The sequence below is a fragment of the Giraffa tippelskirchi genome, chromosome 13 (genome assembly GCF_054371585.1).
Source record: "Giraffa tippelskirchi isolate mGirTip1 chromosome 13, T2T-mGirTip1v1.2.pri, whole genome shotgun sequence".
Lineage (NCBI taxonomy): Eukaryota > Metazoa > Chordata > Mammalia > Artiodactyla > Giraffidae > Giraffa > Giraffa tippelskirchi.
Window position 1 is genome coordinate 64,121,243 of NC_137287.1, and position 27,502 is coordinate 64,148,744.

The 27,502-nt window shown below is 35.9% G+C and overlaps 1 protein-coding gene across 50 annotated transcripts in view; it reads right to left on the minus strand.

Moving 5' to 3' along the window:
• CCDC7 (coiled-coil domain containing 7) overlaps positions 1 to 27,502 on the minus strand; it is a 248,163-nt gene that overhangs the window by 200,353 nt on the left and 20,308 nt on the right. For 45 of the 50 annotated variants that reach the window (XM_081558764.1, XM_081558765.1, XM_081558759.1 and 42 more), the window contains 7 exons: positions 25,201 to 25,273; positions 22,170 to 22,200; positions 21,646 to 21,735; positions 15,822 to 15,907; positions 9,416 to 9,470; positions 4,567 to 4,632; positions 1,905 to 2,126 (listed from right to left, as the gene is read on the minus strand). In XM_081558764.1, the coding sequence (XP_081414890.1) occupies positions 1,905 to 2,126; positions 4,567 to 4,632; positions 9,416 to 9,470; positions 15,822 to 15,907; positions 21,646 to 21,735; positions 22,170 to 22,200; positions 25,201 to 25,273 (623 nt within the window). The remainder of the gene's footprint in view (positions 1 to 1,904; positions 2,127 to 4,566; positions 4,633 to 9,415; positions 9,471 to 15,821; positions 15,908 to 21,645; positions 21,736 to 22,169; positions 22,201 to 25,200; positions 25,274 to 27,502) is intronic. The other 5 variants (XM_081558761.1, XM_081558756.1, XM_081558748.1 and 2 more) reach the window with 1 other exon arrangement.

The window sequence follows — 27,502 nt, forward strand, 5'->3', positions numbered from 1 at the left end:
ATGAAATGGCACCCTACTAAATGGGAGAAAACATCTAAAAATCACTTATCTGATAAAGGGTTAATATCCAAAATACATAAAGAACTCATACAACTCAATTGCAAAAAAAAAAAAACTGAATCAGTCTGAGTAAAAAATGAATACATGATCTGAATAGACATTCTACAAACGAAAACATACAGGTGGCCAAAAGATACATGAAAAGATGCTCAACATCACTAATCATCAAAGAAATACAAATCAAAACCAAAACGAGATATTACCATACACCTGTCAGAATTGTTATTAGCTAAAAAAACAAGAAATAACAAGTATTAGCAAGAATGTAGATAAAAGGGAACCCTTGCACACTGTTGATGAGAACGTAAATTGGTGAAGCCATTATGGAAAAGAGTATGGCGGTTCCTCAAAAAATCTAAAACTAGACCTACCAGATGATCCAGGCGACACTCACTTCTAGATATTTTTCCAAAATAAATGACAACACCAACTAGAGAAGATATATGCATCTTATGTTCACTGCAGCATTATTTACATTAGTCAAGATATGGAAACAGTCTGTATATCCATTGATGGGTGAATGGATCAAGAAAACAACACATATGTACATATATTCCCTGGTGTCTCAGACAGTAAAGAATCTGCCTGCAATGCAGCAGACCTGGGTTCAACTCCTGGGTTGGAAAGATCCCCTCAAAAAGGGAATGGCAACCCACTCCAGTATTCTTGCCTGGAAAACTCCATGGACAGAGAAGCCTGGCAGGCTATAGTCCATGAGGTCGCAAAGAGTCAGACCTGACTGAGCAACTAACACTTACATACACACACACAGTAGAATATTATTCAGATATGAAAAATAATGAAACTTTGCCATTTGTGACAACATGGATGGATCTTGAGAGCACTGTGCTAAGCCAAATAAGTCAGACAGGGAAAGACAAATGCCATACAATCTCACTTTTATGTGGAATCTAAAACAAAATGAAAACTAAGCTCACAGATACAGAAAACAGATTGGTAGTTGCCAGAGGCATGGATTTGGGGGTGGGCAAAATGGGTGACAGGAGTCAAAAGGTACAAACTTCTATTTTAAACAATTTCAATGGTATGAAGTACAGCACAGTGACCACAGTTAATAATACTGCATTGCATAGTTGAAAGCTGCTACTACAGCAAATCTTAAAAGTTCTCGTCACAAGAAAAAAGTTCTGTAATTATGTACAACGTTATTAACTAGACTTACTGTGGTGATTCAGTCATAGTATATACAAAATGCTGCTGCTGCTGCTAAGTCGCTTCAGTCGTGTCCGACTCTGTGCGACCCCATAGACGGCAGCCCACCAGGCTCCACCGTCCCTAGGATTCTCGAGGCAAGAATACTGGAGTGGGTTGCCATTTCCTTCTCCAGCGCATGAAAGGGAAAAGTGAAAGTGAAGTCGCTCAGTCGTGTCTGACTCTTAGCAACCCCATGGACTGTAGCCTACCAGGCTCCTCCGTCCATGGGATTTTCCAGGCAAGAGTACTGGAGTGGGGTGCCATTGCCTTCTCCGATATACAAAATACTGACTCATTAATTTGTATACCTGAAAATAATATGTCAATTATATCTCAATGAACAATTTTAAATATAAAACATAACTTCATATTTGACAAGTCTACTGTATCAACTGTCCTGAAGAAAAATGCAAATATTTGGATTACCAAAAACCCACAAAAATCAATACACATTTAATTTATATTTGAATTCAAGATGTTAACGAACTGATACATCCAAAAGGAATAATTCTAAGTAAAAAAAAAAGCATAGAAAAATTAAAAAAATAATATACAAATGAAGTTAATATTATAAAAGGGTAAATTTCTTACTGCACATATTACTGTTTCTATTTTGGTTATTTCCTTACCTGTGGATATGTAATTTTATCATTTGTTTTTTGTCCACCTGAATCTCCCACTACTGCTTTTCTTGTTTCATTTTCCAATGGTATATATTTTGAATCTTCACCTTTAACTTTTAATTTACCAGTAGTCATTTCTGTGGTTGTCTTGGTCTTTGCCTCACTTTTAAGTAACTCCTTTTCTTGATTTAGGAAATAGGCAAGTTGCTGCTTAGCTCTTTCAGCTTCCTGTTTTTAAAAAAGTAACTGTCAAGTATCATTTCTGTGACATTTTCCTGCCAATATTATAATTTTCAGGAATCTTCGTATATTCATGCCCACAAAATTCTCAATTTTAAAATTAAAAACTATGAAGAAATCTCTTCTACTTAAACAGCTATTTTTATACCCAAGAGATTCTCTTGCCCACTGTTTTTTAAGGTTCTAGTTATAATACAGGCACAATAAAAGTTAATAAAATGTATACATTATAGGTGATAGAATGTACCCAAAATAATTAAGATCTATAATATCAAGTAGTAAATGTGAAAAATAATTTATTTCTTCTAGAATTAAATCTTTCTTTGAAAGTCACTTTTAATAAATTTTAGTTTCATAAAATTAAGTTACTTGTATAAAAGAATACATAAATCAATAAAAAAAAGTTCACAATCTCCCCACAAACAGAAAATGTACTGTTGACATATATACTTTTTAATTATTTCTAAATATGCTAGTGCATATGCATATTTGTATTTTTAATTTTTATCCAGATTGGATTATACTATACACACACACACATATATGCTCTTTTCATTAAATAATGCCATAGTATGTTCTCATTGGAGAAGGAAACGGCAACCCACTCCAGTTTTCTTGCCTGGAGAATCCCATGGACAGAGGAGCCTGGTGGCTACAGTCCATGGGGTTGCAAGAATCGGACATGACTTAGCGACTGAAGAGAGAGAGAGAGAGAGATTCCCATGATGATAAATATACATCCAAATTAGAACAGCTAACAGAAAGTCACTCAGTCCTGTTTGACTCTGTGACCCCATGGACTATACAGTCCATGGAATTCTCCAGGCCAGAATACTGGAGTGGGAGCCCTTCCCTTCTCCAGGGCATCTTCCCAACCTAGGGATTGAACCCAGGTCTCCCGTACTGCAGGCAAATTCTTCACCAGCTGAGCTACCAGGGAAGTCTTAGGTAACAAGTAAATTTTAATAATATATCTTAACTAATTTAGCAAATTGCTTATCAATGGACATATTGGTAATTTAAAAACTTTTGCTATTAAAAATTTCCTATTCTACATACTTGTACAAACTTTATACACTTTTTTATTATTTGCAATAAATTTTTAGAAGTGGAATGGTTCACTGTAAAGACTCTTTCCAAGACTTTGGTTATATATTTTCTTCCAGAGAAGTATCAATCCATACTGACAATAGAAGTATATGAAAGACCTGCTCATCTCAACATAAACCCACAAATATTAAATATTTCTGTTTCTTCAATTTTTAAAAAAGTAGTAGGTAAAATATATCTGTACTGCTGCTATTTTAATGTTTTTTATTTGGCTGTACTGAGTCTTAGTTGCAGCACACAGGATCTTCATTGCCTTGTGCAGGATCTTTGAAGCATGCGGGCTCTTAGTTGCAGCCTACAGGATCTAGTTCCCTAACCAGGGATTGAACCTAGGCCCCCAGCACTGGAAGCATGGAGGCTTAACCACTGAACCACCCTCTCTCTGTTATTTTTAAATTGTGTTTACTTGGTAATTCGTACAGCTGAATACATTTGTATGCATTTATTGGCAATGCGTTTCTCAATTGATTTGCCTATGTCCTTTGTCTATTGAGGAGGAAGACTATCTATATTTTCTGTAGATACGTAAAAGACCTTGATATGAAACATTTTATAAAGACCTGCCATTTATCTTTATATCTTACAAAATTTTAATCATAGAAAGTTTTATTATATATATATATATAGCCAAATATATTAACATATTCTTTTTTGGTATAATGCTTAGAAAGTCCTGCTCTAGCCAAGATATGTAATTGTTATTCAGTGTTTCTTCCAATTTATACATAGTTCACTTATTATATCTAGATCTTAAATCGATTTGTAATTAGTTTCAGTACATTAAATTAACTAGAAATCACAATTTTTTCATAGTAGTTTACTTTTGTGACTTTTATCCCTTTATAAAAAAGTTTTAATAAGCAAAACAATAAAATACAAAATTATTATATTCATCTGAATCTGTTCCCAGACTTTTCATTCAGTACCAAATCTAGAACCACACTGCTTTAGTAATACATTTTTATGTCTTTTATTAATTTTTGACGAGCAAATCCTAATTGTTCTTCTGTAAAATAACCAGTTTCTTATCTCAATATATCTTATAATTCTGCTAAGCTCAAAAAGACTCCACCTATATCTAGAAATAAATTGCTTTAAGTGTGTGTATCAGTTCTCTCTCTAGCTTACTATTTTGGAGAGAATAAATATCAAATTTTATCTATATATTTCTACTGCATCAAATGAAAATACTATAAGCTGGCAAAACAATACAATATGTAGATTCTTGGTTTACAAATTAAAAATTATTCATTTAAAAAGTTGTTTAAGGATATTTTCTTCAATTTTTCACAGTATGAAGGAACATGACATCTTTTACCTGTAAAGCTTGTTTCAGTTGTTCCCGAAGAACTTTGTTCTCAATTTCCAGAGCATGTGCTACTTTCTAGGATGTAATATGGGGTGGGGAAGAAAAGTATTCATTTTTTTTTAACTAATTTATTGTCATAATTATTATCTTTGGTTTTAGAAAAGGCAGAGGAACCAGATATCAAATTGCCAACATCCGCTGGATCACTGAAAAACCAAGAGAGTACCAGAAAAACATCTATTTCTGCTTCATTGACTATGCCAAAGCCTTTGACTGTGTGGATCACAAGAAACTGTGGAAAATTCTGAAAGAGATGGGAATACGAGACCACCTGACCTTCCTCTTGAGAAACCTGTATGCAGGTCAGGAAGATTGGACATGGAACAACAGACTGGTTCCAAATAGGAAAAGGAGTACGTCAAGGCTATATATAGTCACCCTGCTTATTTAACTTATATGCAGAGTACATCATGAGAAACGCTGGGCTGGAGGAAGCACAAGCTGGAATCAAGACTGACGGGAGAAATATCAATAACCTCAGATATGCAGATGACACCACCCTTATGGCAGAAAGTGAAGAAAAACTAAAGAGTCTCTTGATAAAAGTGAAAGTGGAGAGTGAAAAAGTTGGCTTAAAGCTCAATATTCAGAAAACTAAGATCATGGCATCTGGTCCCATCACTTCATGGCAGATAGATGGGGAAACAGTGGTTGACTTTACTTTTCTGGGCTCCAAAATCATTGCAGATGGTGACTGCAGCCATGAAATTAAAAGACACTTACTCCTTGGAAGGAAAGTTATGACCAACCTAGATAGCATATTAAAAAGCAGAGATATTACTTTGCCAACAAAGGTCCGTCTAGTCAAGGCTATGGTTTTTCCAGTGGTCACGTATGGATGTGAGAGCTGGACTATAAAGAAAGCTGAGCGCCGAAAAATTGATGCTTTTGAACTGTGGTGTTGGAGAAGACTCTTGAGGGTCCCTTGGACTGCAAGGAGATCCAACCAGTCCATCCTAAAGGAGATCAGTCCTGGGTGTTCATTGGAAGAACTGATGTTGAAGCTGAAGCTCCAATACTTTGGCCACCTGATGCGAAGAGCTGACTCACTGGAAAAGACCCTGATGCTGGGAAAGATTGAGGGCAGGAGGAGAAGGGGACGACAGAGGATGAGATGGCTGGATGGCATCACCGACTCCATGGACATGGGTTTGGGTGGACTTAGGGAGTCAGTGATGGACAGGGAGGCCTGGCGTGCTGCGGTTCATGGGGTCTCAGAGTCGGACATGACTGAGCGACTGAACTGAACTGAATTATTATCTTTCTAAAACCCATAGATAGCCAAGATGATGATTTGAGCACAAACATTCACTACACACTTCTTAGGCACAATGACAGATAAGTTACAGCTCAGCTGGTGAAGAATCTGCCTGCAATGCAGGAGACCTTGGTTCAATTCCTGGGTTGGGAAGATTCCCTGGAGAAGGGAATGGCTACCCACTCCAGTATTCTGGCCTGGAGAACTCCATAGACTATTTAGTTCATGGGGTCGCAAAGAGTCGGAGAGCGACTTTCACTTTCACAAGAACATAGCAGAATCCAGAGCTTCAGCAACATGACATTCCCAAAGTCCAAGATACAATTAAAAGTAATTCAAATTTGAAGAAACAGGAAAATGAGGCTTATTCTTAAAAGAAAATCTATAGGGAAGGTTATTGAAGATGGGGCAGAGCAAGAACCTCTTCCCATGGATCAACAAATATACACCTGCAAAGAGATCAACTCCCTGTGAAAAGAACCTCAGAACTAGTCAAACATGCTCCACAACAAAGAATAAAAAGGACTACATCAAGACAAGTAGTAGAGGAAAAGAAACACTCTCACTAAAAGCAATACCCCCAGCATGATGGCACACAACAGAGAGGGATCTCACCAAACAGGCACTTTTGCCAGGGGAGCAAAGGGCTGGTGCCCATGTCAGGAACCCTGGCTCCTGGATCTATACCAGAGAGAGGAACCCCTGAAATGCCTGGCTTTGAAAGGCAGTAGGGCTGACATCCAGTGGTCCCAAAGTGCTATAGAAAACTGAGACTCCCTCTTAAACAAGGGCTTACATGTGCTCAATTAAACTATGACAGAAGAAGCAAGAATATACAATGAGGAAAAAAGAGCCTCTTCAGTAACTGGTATTTGGAATACTGGAATAGTGTGGAACTGGATTACTTTTACATCATATACAAAAATAATCTCAAATGGATTAAAGGCTTAAATATAAGACCTGAAACCATAAAACATCTAGAAGAAAACACAGGCAGTTAGCTCTCTGAAATAGGTCTTAGCCATATTTTTGTATATGTCTCCTCAACAAAAGGAAACAAAAATAAAAATAAATGGAACTACATCAAACTAAAAAGTTTTCATAGAGTCAAAGTATCAGCAAAATAATACAGTTACCTAGTAAATGGGAGACGATATCAGCAAATGATAAATCCAATAAGGGATAAATATCCAAAATACACAAAAAACTTGTACAAGTCAACAACAAAAGATCAAACCTAGAGGGGTGGGATGGGGAGGGAGATGGGAGGGAGGTTCTAAAGGGAGGGGATATATGTATACCTATGGCTGATTCATGTTGAGGTTTGACAGAAAACAACAAAATTCTGTAAAGCAATTATCCTTCAGTTAAAAAATAAATGAATTAAAAAAAAAACAACCTGGGCAGAGTACCTAAACAGATATTCTTCCAAAGGAGACAAACAGACAACCAATACATAAAAAGATACTCAATATCACTAATAATCTGGGAAATACAAACCAAAACCACAGTGAGATACTCCCTTTTCCTGGTCAGAATCATGACTATCAAAAAGAAAAGAAATAACAAGGGGAAGGATATGAGGAAAGGGGAATCCAAGTACACTGTTGGTGGGAATGTAAATTGGTACAGCCACTGTGGAAAGTAGAATAGAGATTCCTCAAAAAAATTAAAAATAGAATGGCCAAATGATCCAGTAATTTCACTTCTAGGTACTTACCACTTCCCCCAGAAAGCCAGTAATTCAATAATATACGCACCTCTACGTTCACTGCAATCCTTGATATTTTGTTAAAGCAGTCTGAAGGGATTAAGACATGGCCCAAAAGAACTAAAACACTAAAGACTTAATAACATGATGGAATTATAATTTTATAAATACACAAAATGCTGTTCTATATAAAATCACCAGTCAGATTTCTAAAATGGCCTCAAAGATCTCCATTTCTAAGGTTATGCTCTGTACAATCCACTCCTTTTGAGTGTGGATACCACCTATGACTTGTTTTTAGCCAACAGAATATTGTACAGTGATGAGATGCCACTTTCTTTATTAGACTACACTATATAGTTGACCTTTGAACAAGATGGGTTTGAACCACATGAGTCCACTTATACAAGGATATTTTTCAATGAATATAGTATCTATATTTTCACTTTACAGATGTTTAACTAACTGTGGGGGAAGTTTATGTCTGATTAGAGATCACAATATGTAGAATCAAAAGAACTAGGGTTTGAGTCTTGATTCTATCCGAGTCATTTTACCTTTCTGCCCTTCAGTGAGTCATTTATCAATTCTTTTGTTCCTGAGGCAGAGATAGCAGTATGCAAATTTTCAACTTTGAGGGAGTGGGTGGTATCCCTAACCCCCATGTTGTTCAAGGATCAATTATATAGCTACAGTGAAAAGGTATCATTCATGATCATGTTATTCATGTTATATTACATAAGACTGTCTTAGCAAAAAAGAAAAAAGAGAGAGAAACAGACTCTTTGCTGGCCTTTAAGAAGATATAAGATGCTATAATGTAAACTGTGGAGAAGGCCATTGGCTAAGGGCCCCAGTGCAACAACCACAAAGAACTGAAGTTTGCCACTTCCACTTGAGCTTGGAAGAGGACCCCCAAGTGACAAAAAAAAAAAAAAAAAGAGCCTAGCCAACACCATGATTGCAGTTTGGTGAGTCCTTGAGCACAGGACACAGCTAAGCCATGCTCAGACTCCTAAGCCATTCAAACCATGAAAACAATTTAATTATTTTAAGCTGCAAAATGTGAGGTAACTTGTTATGCAGGAATAGAAAACTAATACCATAAAGTTGTTCCTTTTATATTCAGTATCTCAAGAAGTACTCTCATTTTCTTCCCATTTACGTTACTTGATTCTTGAAACATGCAGGTATATACTTGTGGGACACTTAAGTCCAGTCAGTCACTGGAAGAGAGTGACCAAATGGGTGACATGATGCTCTGATGGTTAAGAAGTTTTAACTTTCAGCAAAAGAAAGTTTATCAAAGAGAAGATAAAATGAAGGGTTACTTGTATTTTTTTCAGAATACACATGGATCACACGAAAAAGAGTACGCTATATTAACAATCTCTGAAATATTTTCTTATTTGCCTCTTATATCTCACACCTTTCTGAGATAGATGGGACAGCTGTTGTTTTACCCATTTTAGTGATGAAAGCCAAAATTCAAGTAGGTTAAAGGGACTTGTCCAATGTCACTTAACTAGCAAGTCTGTTCTGAATCATAATATGGTGTTCTTTCCTCTATGACATTGCCTATAATTGAGTGAATAACAGTAATTTTCATAACCTTGACAGTAAACATATCTGAATTCACCATTTGATTTTCTAAAACTTGTTGATAGAAGTCAACCAATAGTAAAGAAGCATTGTTAAGAAAAAAATTTAGTACATGTGCACACACACAAACACACATACACCTGTATTCACATACATATGTTGTCTATATAAACAGTCATCAGAGCATTATTAATCAAATTTAGATGCACAGGGAGAGATTCTGTTACCTGGACTTGAGGCATATTTTCTTTTACTTTAAGCTCTTTCCCTACAGACTTCTTCCTGAAAAAGAAATGTGTTTAAATATATCATGATGTTTTATGATATCTGATGACTACGCTTTCTTGATGAGTACTTAAATCATTTTAAAGAAATGAAATTTTGAGAGGTGCACTCAAGATGATGGAGTAGCAACACCGTGAACCTAACCTCCTTCCAGAGGCACATCAATTAGGGCTATTTACAGAGCAACTATTGATGAGAATGACATGAAGACCACCAGAGAAGATTTTCCACAAATAAAGATATAATGAAGTTAACTACTATAATGAGATGAATATGGAGGGCAAAGACTCAGTATAGTGAAGAATCACACTCCTGAGTAGGTGACCCACAAATAGCAGCATAATCACAATTGCAGTGGTTCTCCCCCAAGGAATGAGGGGTCTGAGTTCCACATCAGGCTCCCTACCCCAGGGGTGCTATTCTGAGAAGACAAATCCCAAGAATATCTGGCCGTGAAGGACAATAGGGCTTGCATACTGGAGAGCTAAAGGGCTGAATCTATGTAGGAAATATAGAGCCTACTCTTACAAAGAACATGCAAATCTCACATGCTCTTAGTCCCCAGTACAGGGGCTGTAATTTAAAAGAAGACATGGGGCTTCCTTGGTGGTTCAGTGGTTAAGAACCTGCCTTCCAATGCAGGGGACACGAGTTCAATCCCTGGTCAGAGAACTAAGATCCCATATGCCATGGGGCAACTAAGCCTGCATGCCACAACTACAGAGCCCAAGCACTACAACAAAGATCCTGCAAGTTGCAACTAAGATCCAATGCAGTCAAAAATTAAGTAAATAAATATTTTTTAAAAAATAAATAAAAGAAGCCAGGTTGGACCCAGTTGCTGATCTTGGAGGGCCTCCTAGAGAAGCAGGAGGCAGCTGAGACTCCCTCTGGGAATACAGAGGCTGGTGGCAGCCATTTTTGTGAGCTCATTCCACCACAAGGACAAAGTGCTGGCAGAACCATTTTGGAGTCTTCCCTCTAGACTATTAGTACTTAGTCTAATAGTGTAATTGGTTTATCCACTCACCAGCCAACTGACACTAACCCAAGACATCCTTGAACCCCAGCCTGGGTACCCAGCCCTGTCCACCAGAAGGCCAGCAGCCACTACATAAGGCATGGTCTAGCACCCTACCTCAGCAAACAAAAAATCTCAAATAAACAATCTCACCTTACACCTAAAGGAACTAGAAAAAGAACAAAGTCCAAAAATTAGTAGAAGGAAAGGAAAAGAGGTTGGAGCAGAAATAAATGAAATAAAGATTTAAAAATTTTTTTGAAGATCTTTAAACTAACGTCTAGTTTTGAAAGGTTAAATAAAAATTGATAAAACTTTACCCAAACTAAAAGAAAAAAGAAGAGGGGGCCCAAATAAATAGAAAATGAAAGAGAAGTTATAAAAAAAATTAAAGAAGTTACAACACACACCACAATAATACATAAGAGATTAGCACAATTATACACAATAAAATGGACAACTTAGGAAAAAATGGAAAAATTCCTAGAAAGGAAGAGAACAGCGTGATTACCAGAAACGAAATTGAATCAGTAATCAAAAAACTCCCGATGAACCAAGTCCACAATCAGATAGATCACTTCACAGGTTAGTTTTACCAAACATTTAAGAAATAATTAACACTTAGCATTCCCAAACTATTCAAAAATTTAAAGAGAAAGGAACACTCTGAACTCATTCTATGAGGCCAGCAAAACCCTGATATTAAAACTAGACAAAGATACCACAAAAAAGTAAAGTTACAGATCGACATCACTGATAAATATAGATACAAAAATCTTCAACAAAATATTAGCAAACCAAATTAAACAATACACTAAAAGGATTATAGGACTTCCCTGGTGGCCCAGTAGTTGACAGTCTGCTTGCCAAGGCAGGTGACATGGGTCTGATCCCTACTCCGGGAAGATCCCATATGCTGTGTGGCTACTAAGCCCATGCACCACAACTACTGAACCCACGCTTTATAGAGTCTGTGTGCCACAACAAGAGAAGCCACTGCAATGAGAAGCCTGTGCACCACAACTAGAGAGTAGACACTGCTCATTGCAACTAGAGAAAACCTGCATGCAGAAATGAAGACCCAGTGCAGCCACAAATAATTTTTTTTTTTTTTAAAAAAGATCATACACCATGATCAAGTGGAATTCTAACCACTGTTGCAAGGATAATCTGATATCCAAAAGTCAATCAACATAATCAAGTACATTGACAACAAAGAATATTATATGGTCATCTCAATAAATGAAGAAAAACTTTTGACTGAGTTCAAAATCCATTTATGAGAAAAACTCTCAACAAGGTAGATACAGGGGGAATATACCTCAACATAATAAATGTCCTATATGACAAACCCAAAGCCAACAGCATACTCTATGAGAAAAAACTGAAAACATTTCCTCTAACATCAAGAACAAGACAAGGAGGCCCACTACTTTTATTCAGTATTTTCTAGCCACAGCAATCAGACAAGACAAAGCATAAAAGGAATCCAAATTGGAAAAGAAATAAAACTGTCACTGTTTCCACATGTCATGATATTATATTTAGAAAATCCTAAATATGCTATCAAAAAAACTATTAGAAATAAGTGAACTCAGTAACATTGAAGGATACAAAATAAACATACAGAAATCTGATGTGTCTCATACACTAACAACAGACTGTTAGAGAAATTAAGGTGAGTCCCTTCACTGTTTGTTTGAAACTATAACCACATTGTTAATTGTTAATTATACCCCAATGCAAAATAAAAAGTTAAAAAGAGAGAGAAATTAAGAAAACAATCCCAGTCACAGTTGCATCAAAAAAGAATAAAGTACTTATGAATAAATCTCAAGGAGGTACAAGACCTGTACCTGGATACCCATACGAAAATGATAAAAGAATTAAAAATAACATAAGCAAGTGGAAAAATAGTTCACGTTCATGAATCAGAAGAATTAACACTGTTAAAATGACAATACCATTCAGAGAAATCTATCTATATAAAAATACCAAAGGCATTTTTCACAGAACTAAAACAAATAATTCTAAAATTTCTATGGTAACACAAAAGACCCCAAACAGCCAAAACAATCTTGAGAAAAAAGAACAGAACTGGTGGTTATTGTGTACCCAGATTCCAAGATTTGGTAATATAGTTTGAAATCAGAGCACAAAAACAGACACACAATTCAATGAAACAGAACAGAAAGCCCCAAAATAAATCCATATGTATGTGGTCAATGAATCTAAGACAATGAAGGCAAAAATGTACAATGGGAAAAAAGCATCCTCTTCCATAAACAATGCTGAGAAAACTAAACAGTTACATGTAAAAGAATTATATTTGACTACATTCTCACACCACATACAAAAATAAACTCAAAGACTTAAATATAAGACCTGAAACCATAAAACTCCTAGAAGAAAACGTAAGTGGTACACTCTTTGACACTGATGTTAGCCATATTTTTGGCATATGTCTCCCCAGGCAAGAGAAACAAGAAAAAGTAAACAAATGGAACTACATCAAATTAAAAAGTTTTGCACAGCAAAGGGGAACTATCAACAGAATGAAAAGTCAGGCTACTATATGGGAGAAGATATTTCCAAATAATATATCTGATAAGGGTCAATAGTCAAATACAAAAAACTCCCACAACTTAACATAAAAAAAACCCCAAAACCTGATTTTATTTTTATTTTTTTTTATAAATTTATTTATTTTAGTTGGGGGCTAATTACTTTACAATATTGTAATAGCTTTTGCCATACAATGACATGAATCAGCCATGGGTTTACATGTGTTCCCCTTCCTGGACCCCCCACCCACCTCCCTCCCCATCCCATCCCTCTGGGTCATCCCATTGCCCCGGCCCTGAGCCCTTGTCTCATGCATCGAATCTGGAATGGTGTTCTGTTTCACATATGATAATATACATGTTTCAATGCTATTCTCCCAGAACGTCCCACCCTCACCTTCTCCCTCAGAGTCCATAAGACTGTTCTATGCATCTGTCTCTTATTCTGTCTCGCATATAGGGTTATCGGTTATAGGTTTAAAACCTGATTTTAAAATGGCAGAGAATCTGAATAGACATTTTTCTAAACAGGGCATCTAGACAGCTGACAGGTACATGAAAAGATGCTCAACATTACTAATCATCAGGGAAACGCAAATTCAAATCTCAATGATATATCCTTACACCTGCCAGAATGGCTATTACCAAAAAGACAACAAGTAAGTGCTGGCAAAAATGTAAACAAAAGGGAACCCATAGTGCTTTGATGCTGGGAAAGTAAATTGGTGAAGTCACTATGAAAACCAGTACAAGAGTTCTTCAAAAAATTAAAAATAATACTACCACATGATCCAGCAAGTCTACTTCAAGTATTTTTCCAAAGAAAACAAAAATACTCTCCCCAAAATGCCCCACGTTTATTGTAGCATTACTTACAATTGCCAAGTTATGAGAGCAAGTACTTAAGTACCCATCAACAGATGAATGGATAAAGATGTGGTGTATGTATCTGTGACATATACATACAAATACACACACACACACACACACATATGTGCTTAGTTGCTTAGTCGTGGCCAACTCTTTGCGACTCCATGGATTGTAGTCTGCCAAGCTCCTCTGTCAATGAGGATTCTCCAAGCAAGAATACTGCAGCGGGCTGTCCAGGGGATCCTCCCAATCCAGGGATTGAACCTAGGTCTCCTGCACTGCAAGCAGATTCTTTACCATCTGAGCCACCGGGGAAGCCCCATATATATATGTGTGTGTGTGTGTGTGTGTGTGTGTGTGTGTATGTATATATATGACAGAAAATAACTCAGCCATATAAAAGAATGAAATCCTGCCATCTGTGACAAAATGGATGGGCCTAGAGGGTATTATGCTAAATGAAATAAGTCAGGTTAAGAAAAATACTGTATGATTTCACTTATACATGGAATCTGAAAAACAAATGACAAACACAGCAAAACAAGCAAACTCATAGATACAGAGAACAAACTGGTCGTTATCAGAAGGGAGGACAGAGGGATAATTAAAATAGGTAAAGAAAATTAAGAAGTACAAACTTCTAGTTATAAAATCAGTAAAAGTCATGGAGATACAATGTACAGCATAGGGAATATAGTCATTAATATCATAATAACTGTCTGTGACAGACAGGTGTGATTATTTTGAAACACATTAAAATATCAAATTACTGTGCTGTATGGTGGTGGTCTTGCCTGGAAAATCCCATAGATGGAGGAGCCTGGTAGGCTGCAGTCCATGGGGTCGAGAAGAGTCGGACACGACTGAAGCGACTTAGCAGCAGCAGCATGGTGGTGGTGGTAATTTAGTTGCTAAGTCGTGTCCAACTCTTGCGATCCCATGGACTGAAGCCTGTCAGGCTCCTCTGTCCAAGGGATTCTCCAGTCAAGAATAATGGAGTGGGTTGCCATTTCCTTCTCCAACTATGCTGTATACCTGTAACTAATATATCAATTATACGTCATAAAAAAGAGATAAAATTTCATAAGGAATGCATATTTTTATCAACTATACTTCAATTTAAGAAAAGAAATTCATATTTTTAAAAGCCATAACATTAATAAAGCTTAAATGATAAATAACTGAATAACATTTGTCAAACTAACATCTCATTGGTATGATTAAAATATGCTAAGCTGAGATGGGAAAAGGATTTTCAAAGTACACTGGTCATTTTTTCTTCTCTGATTTTCTTTACCTCACTTAAGAAAAGGCCATTTGTCTCGTAAGTTTCCTTTTAGACTTTGTGGAACTCTATAAAGATTGAATTAATAGTTTCCTTTTTAGACTATATATTTATATTAGGGTTTGATTAAGAAAATTACAATGGCATAAATTTTATATTAATAAGGAAAATATTCTCTTAATAAGGCCACTTTAAAATAACCTACATTAAAATCAGATACTTTTCTTCATAAAATAAGACAACTAAGAAGTGCAATAAAAAGGAACAGCCCAGACTGGGGAGAGGGGTTAACATACAAATCACAAATCATGAGCAAACACATCAATGAAACGTTGTAAATCCTTCCACCTCTAAAATTATTTGGATTTAATTTGGTCCACCTATACCTGAATATCTTGTGATTCTCTCTAACCCATTTTTAGTTCTTTGTTCTTCCATTCTCAGCTTTCTCCCACCCATATCCTGGTCTGCTTATAAAACTATACATTTGCTAATGTTGTGTTTTTAGAAACCTGTTAATAAATTACGTTTATATGACTTTAAATTGTATAAAATGAAAATATAAATTTGTAAGTAAAAAAATATTAAGAAGTAACTTTTTGTCTTACCCTTCTGAATCTTCAGACTTTCCTTTGTCCTTCTTCTTCTCTGTTTTCATAATTTTCTTTGTTCGCTCACTTGTAGCCTTTGTTTTCTGTATAGTTTTATATATGCCAGAAATAAATAGTTAGGAAGAAAATAAATCGTTAAGTAAATACATGATAGTATACATTACTTAGATTACGATTTTACTTTGAGAATCACTACACTGTGTTTCAAGGGAAATTATCAAATAAAAGCAAAACAAAATTAATGATATAGCCAGAATGTGTTATAGTGCTATATAGAATGTAATTCACCAAATAAGCTAATACATATCAAACAAATTCCTCTGACAAATTACAGTCAGTTCTTCTATAACATTGTATATGCCATCTTGAAAATCACCTCCCTGTGAAAAATCATGTGATAAAAACTGCAGGATATATGGGGAGAAAGAGTCTAGGTTATGCAAAAACACTGTCAATGATACATGTAAAAAATTAAAACCTATTATGAACATTAATTCAGTTTTACATAGTTAAATGATTAAGAAATAAAATACTATGAGAAACATACCTCTTTATCTTGAAAAAGAAATCAAGTTTCTTTATGCAAATGAGCATCAAACAGATTTCAACTTGAGAGCTATTAAGCAGTATTGGAAGGAGGGTTATCTGCAATTGGACAAAAATTTCTAACACCTGGATTGGTGTGGTACACTATATACCGGGTAAACTAAGGCAGCTTGCAGAAGCTATATTCTACCTTCACCTAGTACTATTTGCAGATGAATTTGTGCATAAGCAATTGTAAAATTTACATTATGCTGAAACTGTTCAGTCATATTGGAACAAGTCTGCATTTCAAAACAAATATTATAGTAGAACTGACATGTTTTAAACTGTTTTTGAACTACTACGTAGTACCAGGTTATTTTATACAAGAAAGTATAAAAATTTTTACACTTAGATTACTAAAAATTTTAGACAAGCTTAATAATAGAGACCGATTATGATACTGAGAGGTTATTTCCTATTTCAGACCACAACTTCCAACAGACATCAAATTCACCACAGCAAAGTTCTTGCAAGTTAAACACCAAGTGTAATAATTTCCATAAAACACAGAAAGTTAGTATAATAATACATTTTTAATGAAAACTGCTAAGGTTGCCAAATAGTTTTCCAGTTTAAATCTGAGTTTTGGTACATATTTCCTATTTAGAAAAATCTAATATATGGGCAATCAAAACACACTAAAATAATGAAAGGGATAAAAGAATTAAAAAATAATGAACATATCATCAGTGAGTTATGGGATAACTTCAAATTAATACGCTTACAACTGGAGTTCATGATGGAGAAAAGGGGTGGGAAAAGAATATTTGAAGAAATAATGGCCAATTTTTTTCAAATTTGATGAAAACTATATACCTGCAAATCTACAACAGTATAAGGAAAACTACCCCCCAAGACACATATAATCAAATTACTTTAAAGCAACAATAAAAAGAAAATCTTAAAAGTGGACAGAGGAGAAAAGCAGACACAATAAGGAGAACACAGACTTCCTGTAAGAAATAATGCAAGCCAGAAGAGAAAGGAGCAACATCTTTAAAGCACTGAAAAGGGGCGGGAAAGGTAAACCTAGAATTCTTTATTCAGAAAAATATCTTTCAAAACTGAAGGCAAAAAATTTTGTCCAGAAATCAAAGAGCAGCAACCCTGCACAACAAAATGATAAAGATCCTTCAAAAAGAAGAAAAATGATACCAGATGGAAATAATAAATAAAGAATACAATAAATGATAATTATTTGGGTAAATATAAACACTATTTTCCTGTTAATTAAATCTCTTTAATGGGCAATTCAGTTCAGTTGCTCAGTCGTGTCTGACTCTTTGCAACCTCATGAATCACAGCACGCCAGGCCTCCCTGTCCATCACCAACTCCCGGAGCTTACCCAAACCCATGTCCATTGAGTCAGTGATGCCATCCAGCCATCTCATACTCTGTCGTCCCCTTCTCTTCCTGTCTCCAATCCTTCCCAGCATTAGGGTCTTTTCCAATGAGTCAACTCTTCGCATGAGGTGGCCAAAGTATTGGAGTTTCAGCTTCAACATCAGTCCTTCCAATGAACACCCGGGACTGATCTCCTTTAGGATGGACTGGTTGGATCTCCTTGCAGTCCAAGGGACTCTCAAGAGTCTTCTCCAACACCACAGTTCAAAAGCATCAATTCTTCGGTGCTCAGCTTTCTTCACTGTCCAACTCTCACATCCATACATGACTACTGGAAAAACCATAGCCTTGACTAGAAGGACCTTTGTTGACAAAGTAATGTTTCTGCGTTTTAATATGCTATCTAGGTTGGTCATAACCTTTCTTCCAAGGAGTAAGCGTCTTTTAATTTCATGGCTGCAATCACCATCTGCAGTGATTTTGGAGCCCGAAAAAATAAAGTCTGACACTGTTTCCACTGCTTCCCCATCTATTTCCCATGAAGTGATGGGACCAGATGCCATGATCTTAGTTTTCTGAATGTTGAGCTTTAAGCCAACTTTTTCACTCTCCACTTTCACTTTCATCAAGAGGCTCTTTAGTTCTTCACTTTCTGCCATAAGGGTGGTGGCATCTGCATATCTGAGGTTATTGATATTTCTCCCAGCAATCTTGATTCCAGCTTGTGTTTCTTCCAGCCCAGCATTTCTCATGATGTACTCTGAATTTAAGTTAAATAAGCAGGGTGACAATATACAGCCTTGACGTACTCCTTTTCCTATTTGGAACCAGCCTGTTGTTCCATGTCCAGTTCTAACTGTTGCTTCCTGACCTGCATACAGGTTTCTCAAGAGACAGGTCAGATGGTCTGACAACAAAACTAATAACAATGTGTTGTACAATAGTAAAATTTTTTAAAAACAATAGTACAAAAGCTGGAAAGGGACAAATGAAAGTATGTTTTAAGGTTCTTATACATAAAGTAATTTAATATCACTTGAATAGAGTACAATAAGTTAAAAACAAGATCGTAAGCTCTAAAGCAATCAATAAAGCAACTCACTGAGCAGCAAATTAAAAGGTAATACAGACATGGCTACCTGAAAGCAGGGTGCTGTTGCAACACAACTAAAACTGTGGAAGTGGCTTTGAAATAAGGCATTGGGCAGAGGTTGGAGGAATTTTATGGAGTATAAAAAGAAATTCATGAAAAAACAATATGACAAAAGGAAAAATTCTTTAACCTGATACATTGTTTTGAGAGACAGAGAGAGCAAGTGAATGGCAGGCTGACTGATCAGAAGGGTAAAAAAAAATTCCCCTTGAAGTCAGGAATAAAAAATGCCCACTTCTAACATGTCTATTCAGTATTATTCTAGAGATCTTTGCCAGTGTAAGAAAGAAAATTTGGGCTATCATTTATAGATATGTCGATTATGCAAGGAGAAAATGAAAATCTAACCATTATGATAGTGTGACTAGGTTTGTAGATGCAAAATACAATACACAAAAATTTGATACATTTCCCTAGCAATAGCTTTAAAATATTTTAATATATCAACTAACTTAGCATAGAAATAAAAGCTCCTAACATTAACATAACAAAGACAAATAAGACCTTTAAGAAGAAAATCATAATATTCATTGTAAGCATTATGAAACATTCCAAAATTGAGACATTTAATATTTGTTAATGAAAAGATGTATATTGATAGCCCATACATCTCGCAAATGTGATGTATAACTTCAGTGCAAGTGTAGAATTTGACAAGCTAATTTTAAAATTTACAAGAAAGTGCAAAGTCAAAAAATAAATAAATTCTCATAAATAAGAACGTGGATTCACTTGCCCTACAAAATATCAGGACTTACTCTAAATATATAACCATTAAAGATCTCAAGTATTGGTATAGGAATAGACAAGGCCAACAGAAAAGAATAGAAAGAGTAGAAACAAATCTTTTGATGCAGTGATATTCTCTAGCAACATCATACCAAAACATACATATCTAGGAGATCCTATTTAGGAAGCTATAGCAGAAAGCCAGGTGATAGCAGGAAAGGAATAAATAAGGAGTCAGCAGATTGTTGTTGTTCAGTCGCTCAGTGGTGTCTGACTGTTTGCAACCCCATGGACTGCAGCATGCCAGGCTTCCCTGTCCTTCACCCTCTTCCAGAGCTTGCTCAAACTCATGTCCAATGAGTTCATTATGCCATACAACCATCTCATCCTCTGTCAAGGCTGTATATTGTCACCATGCTTGTTTAGCTTATATGCAGATTACATCATGAGAAACACTGGGCTGGATGAAGCACAAACTGGAATCAAGATTGCTGGGAGAAATATGAATAACCTCAGATATGTAGATGACACCACCCTTATGGCAGAAAGCAAAGAAAAACTAGAGTCTCTTGATGAAAGTGAGAGTGAAAAAGTTGGCTTCAAACTCAACATTCAGAAAACTAAGATCATGGCATCCAGTCCCATCACTTCATGGCAAACAGATGGGGAAACAATGGAAACAGTGACAGACTTTATGTTTTTGGGCTCCAAAATCACTGCAGATGGTGACTGCAGCCATGAAATTAAAATACGCTTACTCCTTGGAAGGAAAGTTATGACCAACCTAGAGAGCATATTAAAAGGGAGAGACATTACTTTGTCAACAAAGGTCTGTCTAGTCAAGGCTATGGTTTCTCCAGTAGTCATGTATGGATGTGAGAATTGGACTATAAAGAAAGCTGAGCGCCGAAGAAATGATGCTTTTGAACTGTGGTGTTGGAGAAGACTTTTGAGAGTCCCTTGGACTGCAAGGAGATCCAACCAGTCCATCCTAAAGGAGATCAGTCCCGGGTGTTCATTGGAAGGACTGATGTTGAAGCTGAAACTCCAATACTTTGGCCACCTGATGCCAACAGCTGACTCATTTGAAAAGACCCTGATAGTGGGAAAGATTGAGGGCAGGAGGAGAAGGGGACAACAGAGGATGAGATGGTTGGATGGCATGATCGACTCGATGGACATGAGTTTGAGTAGGCTCTGGGAGTTGATGATGGACAGGGAAGCCTGGCGTGCTGCAGTCCATTGGGTCGCAAAGAGTCAGACATGACTGAGCGACTGAACTGACTGATGGTAATTTAGAACACAGCATTCTTTTTTTTTTCAAAGCACAGCTGCTGCCAATTAATGGGGCTTCTCAAGTGGCGCTAGTAAGAAAGAATCTGTATGGAATTTGAAAGATGGTAACGATAACCCTATATGCGAGACAGAATAAGAGACACAGATGCATAGAACAATTTTATGGACTCTGAGGGAGAAGGTGAGGGTGGGACGTTCTGGGAGAATAGCATTGAAACATGTATATTATCATATGTGAAACAGAACACCATTCCATGTTCGATGCATGAGACAAGGGCTCAGGGCTGGGGCAATGGGATGACCCAGAGGGATGGGATGGGGAGGGAGGTGGGTGGGGGGTCCAGGAAGGGGAACACATGTAAACCCATGGCTGATTCATGTCAATGTATGGCAAAAACTATTACAATATTGTAAAGTAATTAGCCCCCAACTAAAATAAATAAATTTATAAAAAAAAAAAAAAGAAAGAAAGAATCTGTCTGCCAACGCAGGAGACATAAGAGACCCAGGTTGAATCCCTGAGTCAAGAAGAGCCCCTTGAGTAGGGAATGGCAACCAGATCCAGTATTCTTGCTTGGAAAATTCCACAGACAGAAGAGCCTAGAAGGCTACAGTTCATGGGGCTGCAAAGAGTCAGACATAACTGAGCACAGGCTACCAATTATTAGTACTGGTATGTATGCCATTTTCAGACACTACAATTAACTAACCTCTGTACTCTTCAACTTTTGTAGTTCATTTTCCAGCATTAATTTCTCCTCTGATAATACTTGGAGATCACTTTGAATCTGTGTGTATTTCTAAAAACAAATACTATAACTTCATTAGTAATGAAAAGCAAATATATCTATATGGAGAAGTTATTTGGGTACATAATTATTAAAGTAAAAGAGTCTTGATTAACTCATAGAAATATGAACCACTGCTATTAATCTGCAGAGTGTAGTTATAACGGGTGCTGAAAGAGGCAAAGGTACTATGAATGACAATGGAAGTTCAGAGACTGTGGGATGTTATAGTTCAGTATTTCAAAAGTCAAGTGTTTCTGAGTGATAATAAAGTCTACTAAAATCAAGAGAACAGACAAAAATTTCCAGCTCTCATATGCATAAAACTCTCTTGAATAAACTAAGCATTAGATCTTTATTTAAGATTACATATCCTGACAATTTCTAGAATCTATCAGCAACATCAAGGACAAAATGCAAATTCAAACTGAAAGCGCTATACTTACAGCCTCTAACATCAGTTGCTCATTCATAGCTCTGAAAAACAAACCGAAAATACCTATAATGTATTATAATTTTAAATTTTTATTTTTACTTATGTAATATCATGTATTTTCCATGTAAAAAAATTAATATATATAAGGTTAGAATTTTCTTTGACTAGCATTCCAAAATTTCAACGCTCTTCCTAGAGATACTGTTCGATTGCTGTGTATCTTTCCAGAACTTGCTCCATGGATTTATATGACACTTTACATATCTATTCTATACTTTTTCTTAATGAGCTGGATGTTTGTTTCCTTTTTCACATAAATGACATCACTGAATATGTTGTTCTCAACATTTTTTTCACTTAACACAACTTCTGAGATCTGTTTATATAGGTAAACATAGATTCCTCTCACTCCATTTAAATACAACTTCTTATTCCATATCAAGATTTAGCAAACTTTTTTCATAAAGAGCCAGACAGTGAGTCTTTTACACTTTACAAACCAGTTGGTCTTGTCACTACCAGCCAGCTCTGCAGTGGATGTGGCTGTGTTCTAACAAAACTTTATAAACAAAAACAAGCTGCAGGCTAGATTCGACTCATGGACTGCAGTTTGCTGACAATTGTTCCATAGTACAGATAAACTATTTTTTGGACTAATGAGCTTTTTATTAATTATAATCAGAATTTTTTAAAGTTTTATTATGATTAACATACTATAAAATTAACTCATTTAAAATATACAATTCAATAGTAACACTTGTTGTTTAGTTACTAAGTTGTGTCCAACTCTTTTCCAATCCCATGGACTGTAGCCAACTAGGCACCTCTGTCCATGGGATTCTCCAGGCAAGAATACTGGAGTAGGTTGCCATTTCCTTCTCCAGGAGATCTTCCTGACCCAGGGATTGAACCTGTGTCTCCTGCATTGCAGGTGGATTCTTTACTGCTGAGCCACCAAGAAAGCCCAACAGTGACTATTATCACTATCTAATTTTAGCACATTTTAATTACCCCAGAAAGAAATGCGGTAGCCATTAGCACTCACTCGCCATTTCTCCCAGCACTACCTCAGTCCTGGCAGTCACAAGTCTATTTTCTGTCACTATAGATTTCATATAAAAAGAATTACAAAATACGTAGTCTTTTGAGACTGTTTTCTTATACCTAGCATAATGTTTGTAACACGTATTAGTACTGTGTTTCTTTTATTGCCAAATTACATTCCATTGTATGGATATTACCACTTTATTAATTCTTTTATCAGTTTATGGTCATTTGTGTTGTTTCCACTTTTTGGCCATTATGAATAATGCTACTATGAAAATACTTGTCAAGTTTTTGTGTGGACAAATATTTTCATTTCTATTAGGTATAAACATAGAAACAATTTCTTAGTCACATGTTAACTGTATATTTAACATTTTGAGCAACTGGCAAACTAGTCCATAGCAGATGTACCAGTTAAATTCCCACCAGCAATGTATGAGGGTCCCAATTTCTCTAAATCCAATACTGGTTACTGTCCATTGTTTTCATTTATATTATAGCCATCACAGTGCTTAGTGGATATGAAGAGGTATATGACTATAGTTTTGATCCCCTAGTAACTAATGATGTTCAGTATCTTTTCCTGTGCTTATTGACCATTTGTGTATATTGTGTGGCAAAATACTTATTTGGATTATTTGCCCATTGTCAAATATGATTGATTATCTTTTGTATGATTGAGGTTAAGAGTTCTTATGTATATTTTGGGTTTAAGTCCCATATCAGATACTCATCTGATATCAGACAATCATCATAAATCAGATGATCTATGAACAGTTTTCACATTCTGTGAATTGTCTTCTCATGTTCTTAATGGTATTATTTGTAGCACAAGTTTTTAATTTTTAAGTTCATTTATTTTTTTTTTAGTTGGTTGTTCTTTTGATACCTTAAGAAACCATTGGCTAACTCTAAGTAAAAATATTTACTCTTATATTTAAAAGGTTTAGTTTTAGCTCTGAAATTTACATCTGGTCATTTTGAATTAATTTCTGTGCATGGCACGAAGAAAAGCATCTAACTTCATTCTTTTGCATATGGATATTCAGTTCTCTAAGCACAGTTATTAAAAAAAAATTATTCTTTCCTTACTGAATGGTCTTGACCTCCATGTTGATAATCAGTTAACCATAAATGTAATGATTTATTTCTGACATTATTTCCATTCACTCTAGTCCACTGATCTATATAGGTTTATCCTTACACCAATATTACATTGTCTTGAGTACTATAGGTGTATCCAGAGCTAAAACCACTGAAATATGGGACTTCTAACTTTGTTCTTCTTAAGATTTCTTTGACTATTCTGAATTCTCAGGGCTCTTTTCATCTTGCAAAACTGAAACTCTACACCCATTAAAAAAGAACTTCCCATTCCTCAACCTTCCTGGCAACCATCATTCTATTTTCTCTCTGGGTGAATCTGACTACTTAAAATGCCTCATAAGTGAAATCATAAAATTTTGTCTTTTACGACTGGCTTATAATTACTCAGCATTAAGGTCTTCAAGATTCATCTGTGTTGTACCATATGTCAGAATTTCTTTCCTTTTTAAAACTGAATAATATTCCGTTGTATGTATACAACACATTTTCTTTATCCATTCATCCATCACTGGATACTTGGCTTGCTTCCACCTCTTTGCTATTCTGAATGATGCTATAGTGAACATGGCTGTACAAATATCTCTTCAAGACTGTAATTTCAATTTGGGGGGGTTACATTCCCGGAAATGGAATTGCTGTATCTCCACCTCATGATCCAAAAAAATGAATCATATTTTTTGAGGAACTGACATACTATTTTCTGTTGTGGTCATATAGCTTCACATTCTGTATAATTATAATTTTAAGCTTCAAAATTAAACATATCATAAAAATTAACAAAATTAAAAATTTTAACAGTAGTTTTATTTTTCTATGTTTCCAATTTATCTGAAATAAATATGCACTTGTATTTATAATGAGGAAAAGGAGTTATTTTAGAAGCTTACCTTTCTAATTTATTTCCCTGATTTTCAAATATTTTCAACATGGTATTCAATTTATTAGTTACAGGAGAAGTTTCTATTGTTAAAAAAAAAAAAGGAAAACATTTAAAGGTATTACAAATGGCAGAGGCTATATGTATATGCTGACAAAACTCACTGCTATATGTGAGAACCAAACAATGAGGAAACAGCAGAAATGTGCAACATATAACAAGGAGACCAAATAAATCAAGTATATCAAGAAGTTAAGTAAACCAGAGACCTTGCTTTGGGAGGGTCAGTACTCCCTGAATATTCAGAGTATATTGGGAGAAGTCAGCTTTAGAAGAATAAAATTCAGAATTTCTTATAGGTAAGAGAGTATTTAATAATGCTTGTACAGAAAGTAATATGGTGCAACAAACAGTATTTTAAAATTAATCCAATAAAAGCAGAGGACATAATTTTAAATTATGTCCTGTATACAGTAAAAGTCTACAAAGAAATAAAGTATTATTTATGTCACAATCTGAAAAACAGATAATACTCCCTCTCTCAAGAGGGAGAAAGGACCCTGCTATGGACTGAATATTTGTGTTCACCCAAATTCATGTTAAAATCCTAATCTCCAATACAACAATAATTAGAGATGGGGTCTTTGAGAGACAATTAAATCATGAGAATGGAGCCATGTGAGACACAAGAGAGCTTGCTTGCTCTCTCCCTGTGGTTTCTCCATTATTTAAGGACACAGCAAGAAGATGTCCATCTGCAATACAGGAAGAAAGCTCTCACCAGAACATGACCAGAATGGAACCCTGATTTGAACTTCTCAGCCTCCAGAACCATGAAAAATACATTTCTATTGCTTAATCCACTCAGTCTATGGCAATCTGTTATGGCAGCCCCTAAAAACGGGCCCATATCGACAATTTTACCAGCTCAGGAATTTCAACTCAGTGGCATAGAATGTGTGGATGGGAACATTACACATCCATTGCCAAATGGAACAGCTTGGGAAATCATCCAATTGCTCTTCCTCAAGACCTAGACCTCATTATGAATGACCTTAAAACAGAAGAAAAAAGATCAGAGAATCCAAGTCTCAGTGAACTGTTCTATTATAGTTAAGACCCTTTTCTGAGCAGTGTGTCTCTGGTTAACAAAGTGGTTTAAAAGTTAAATAGCCAAAGTTTTCCTTAAAAATTATGAGTAAAATTTCTACTTGTATATTTTATTATTTCAGAACGGCTTTATGATTAGAAGATGTGTTCCATTGGTCTATAAGTGGGCACAGAGACCTCTGTTTTCATCCATGATGGTGCATCAGGGTCCAGAGTTACACTTTCACTTTAAACCTATTAAAAACTGGACAAATATATGAAATAGTATTCAGACACCAGAAAACAGAAGGGACAAGGCAGTAATCCCTCACAGAAGGAAAACAAAGAATTGCTCAATGACGGCCTTACCTTACCGCCTGAAGTTCCAGACCACAGCATAAGGAAGGGAAACACAGATAAAGTTAGTGGCCTCCTTGAGTTCAGAGACAAGGTTTAGAGACTGGAGAAGCCAAAGTAGCTAGAATTCACAGGGCACAGTAGTAGACAGAAGACAGCTGCACAGGTTGAGGAAGAGAGTGCTCCACAGATATGCAAATGTTTCCCCCTAAAGCAGAGAGAGACTTTTACTGTCTACTCCAAAGCTCTAGATAGCTTTCTATCCAACCTAGTCAGTCAGGGCTGCCTCAGATCAGAAGTCTCTATAGATTTTGGGAATACTGTAGAATGTATAGCAGGCCTTCATTTAAATATGACACTGTTTGAGTTTAGAGCTGAAGCTGAAAGAGAACAGGATTACCATCAACTTTTTTCAATTAAGTCATATTTTCCACTTCCAAAACAGTATTCCACAACACACATGATTGTTTGAAAATTCTCCCCAGTATTAAGACATTAAAAAAGGCAGTTTCTCCTTTCTGTTGACAAGTAGTCAGAAGTTTGAGTTCTAGCAGCTCTTTATGTTCATGAATTGATAGGTACTCAGCTACAGTTACAGTATAAGTGTATACGGGATGATCTGTAATTCACAGTAACAGAGTCTACAAATGACCTCTTAAATTTATCACTGTTCCTTCCTCAAAGGTCTACCACCTCTGCCACACTTTCGTAGCATATTCTAGTCATAATTAAAAATCCACCATTCCAAGTAATAACATGAAACTCCTTAAAAATGAGTCTAGTAAAAAAACAAAAAACAACAGTATTTTTGGTAGGCAGTAGCTAACTAGGAATTTCAATATTTACTTGATAGCTCAATTGTATGG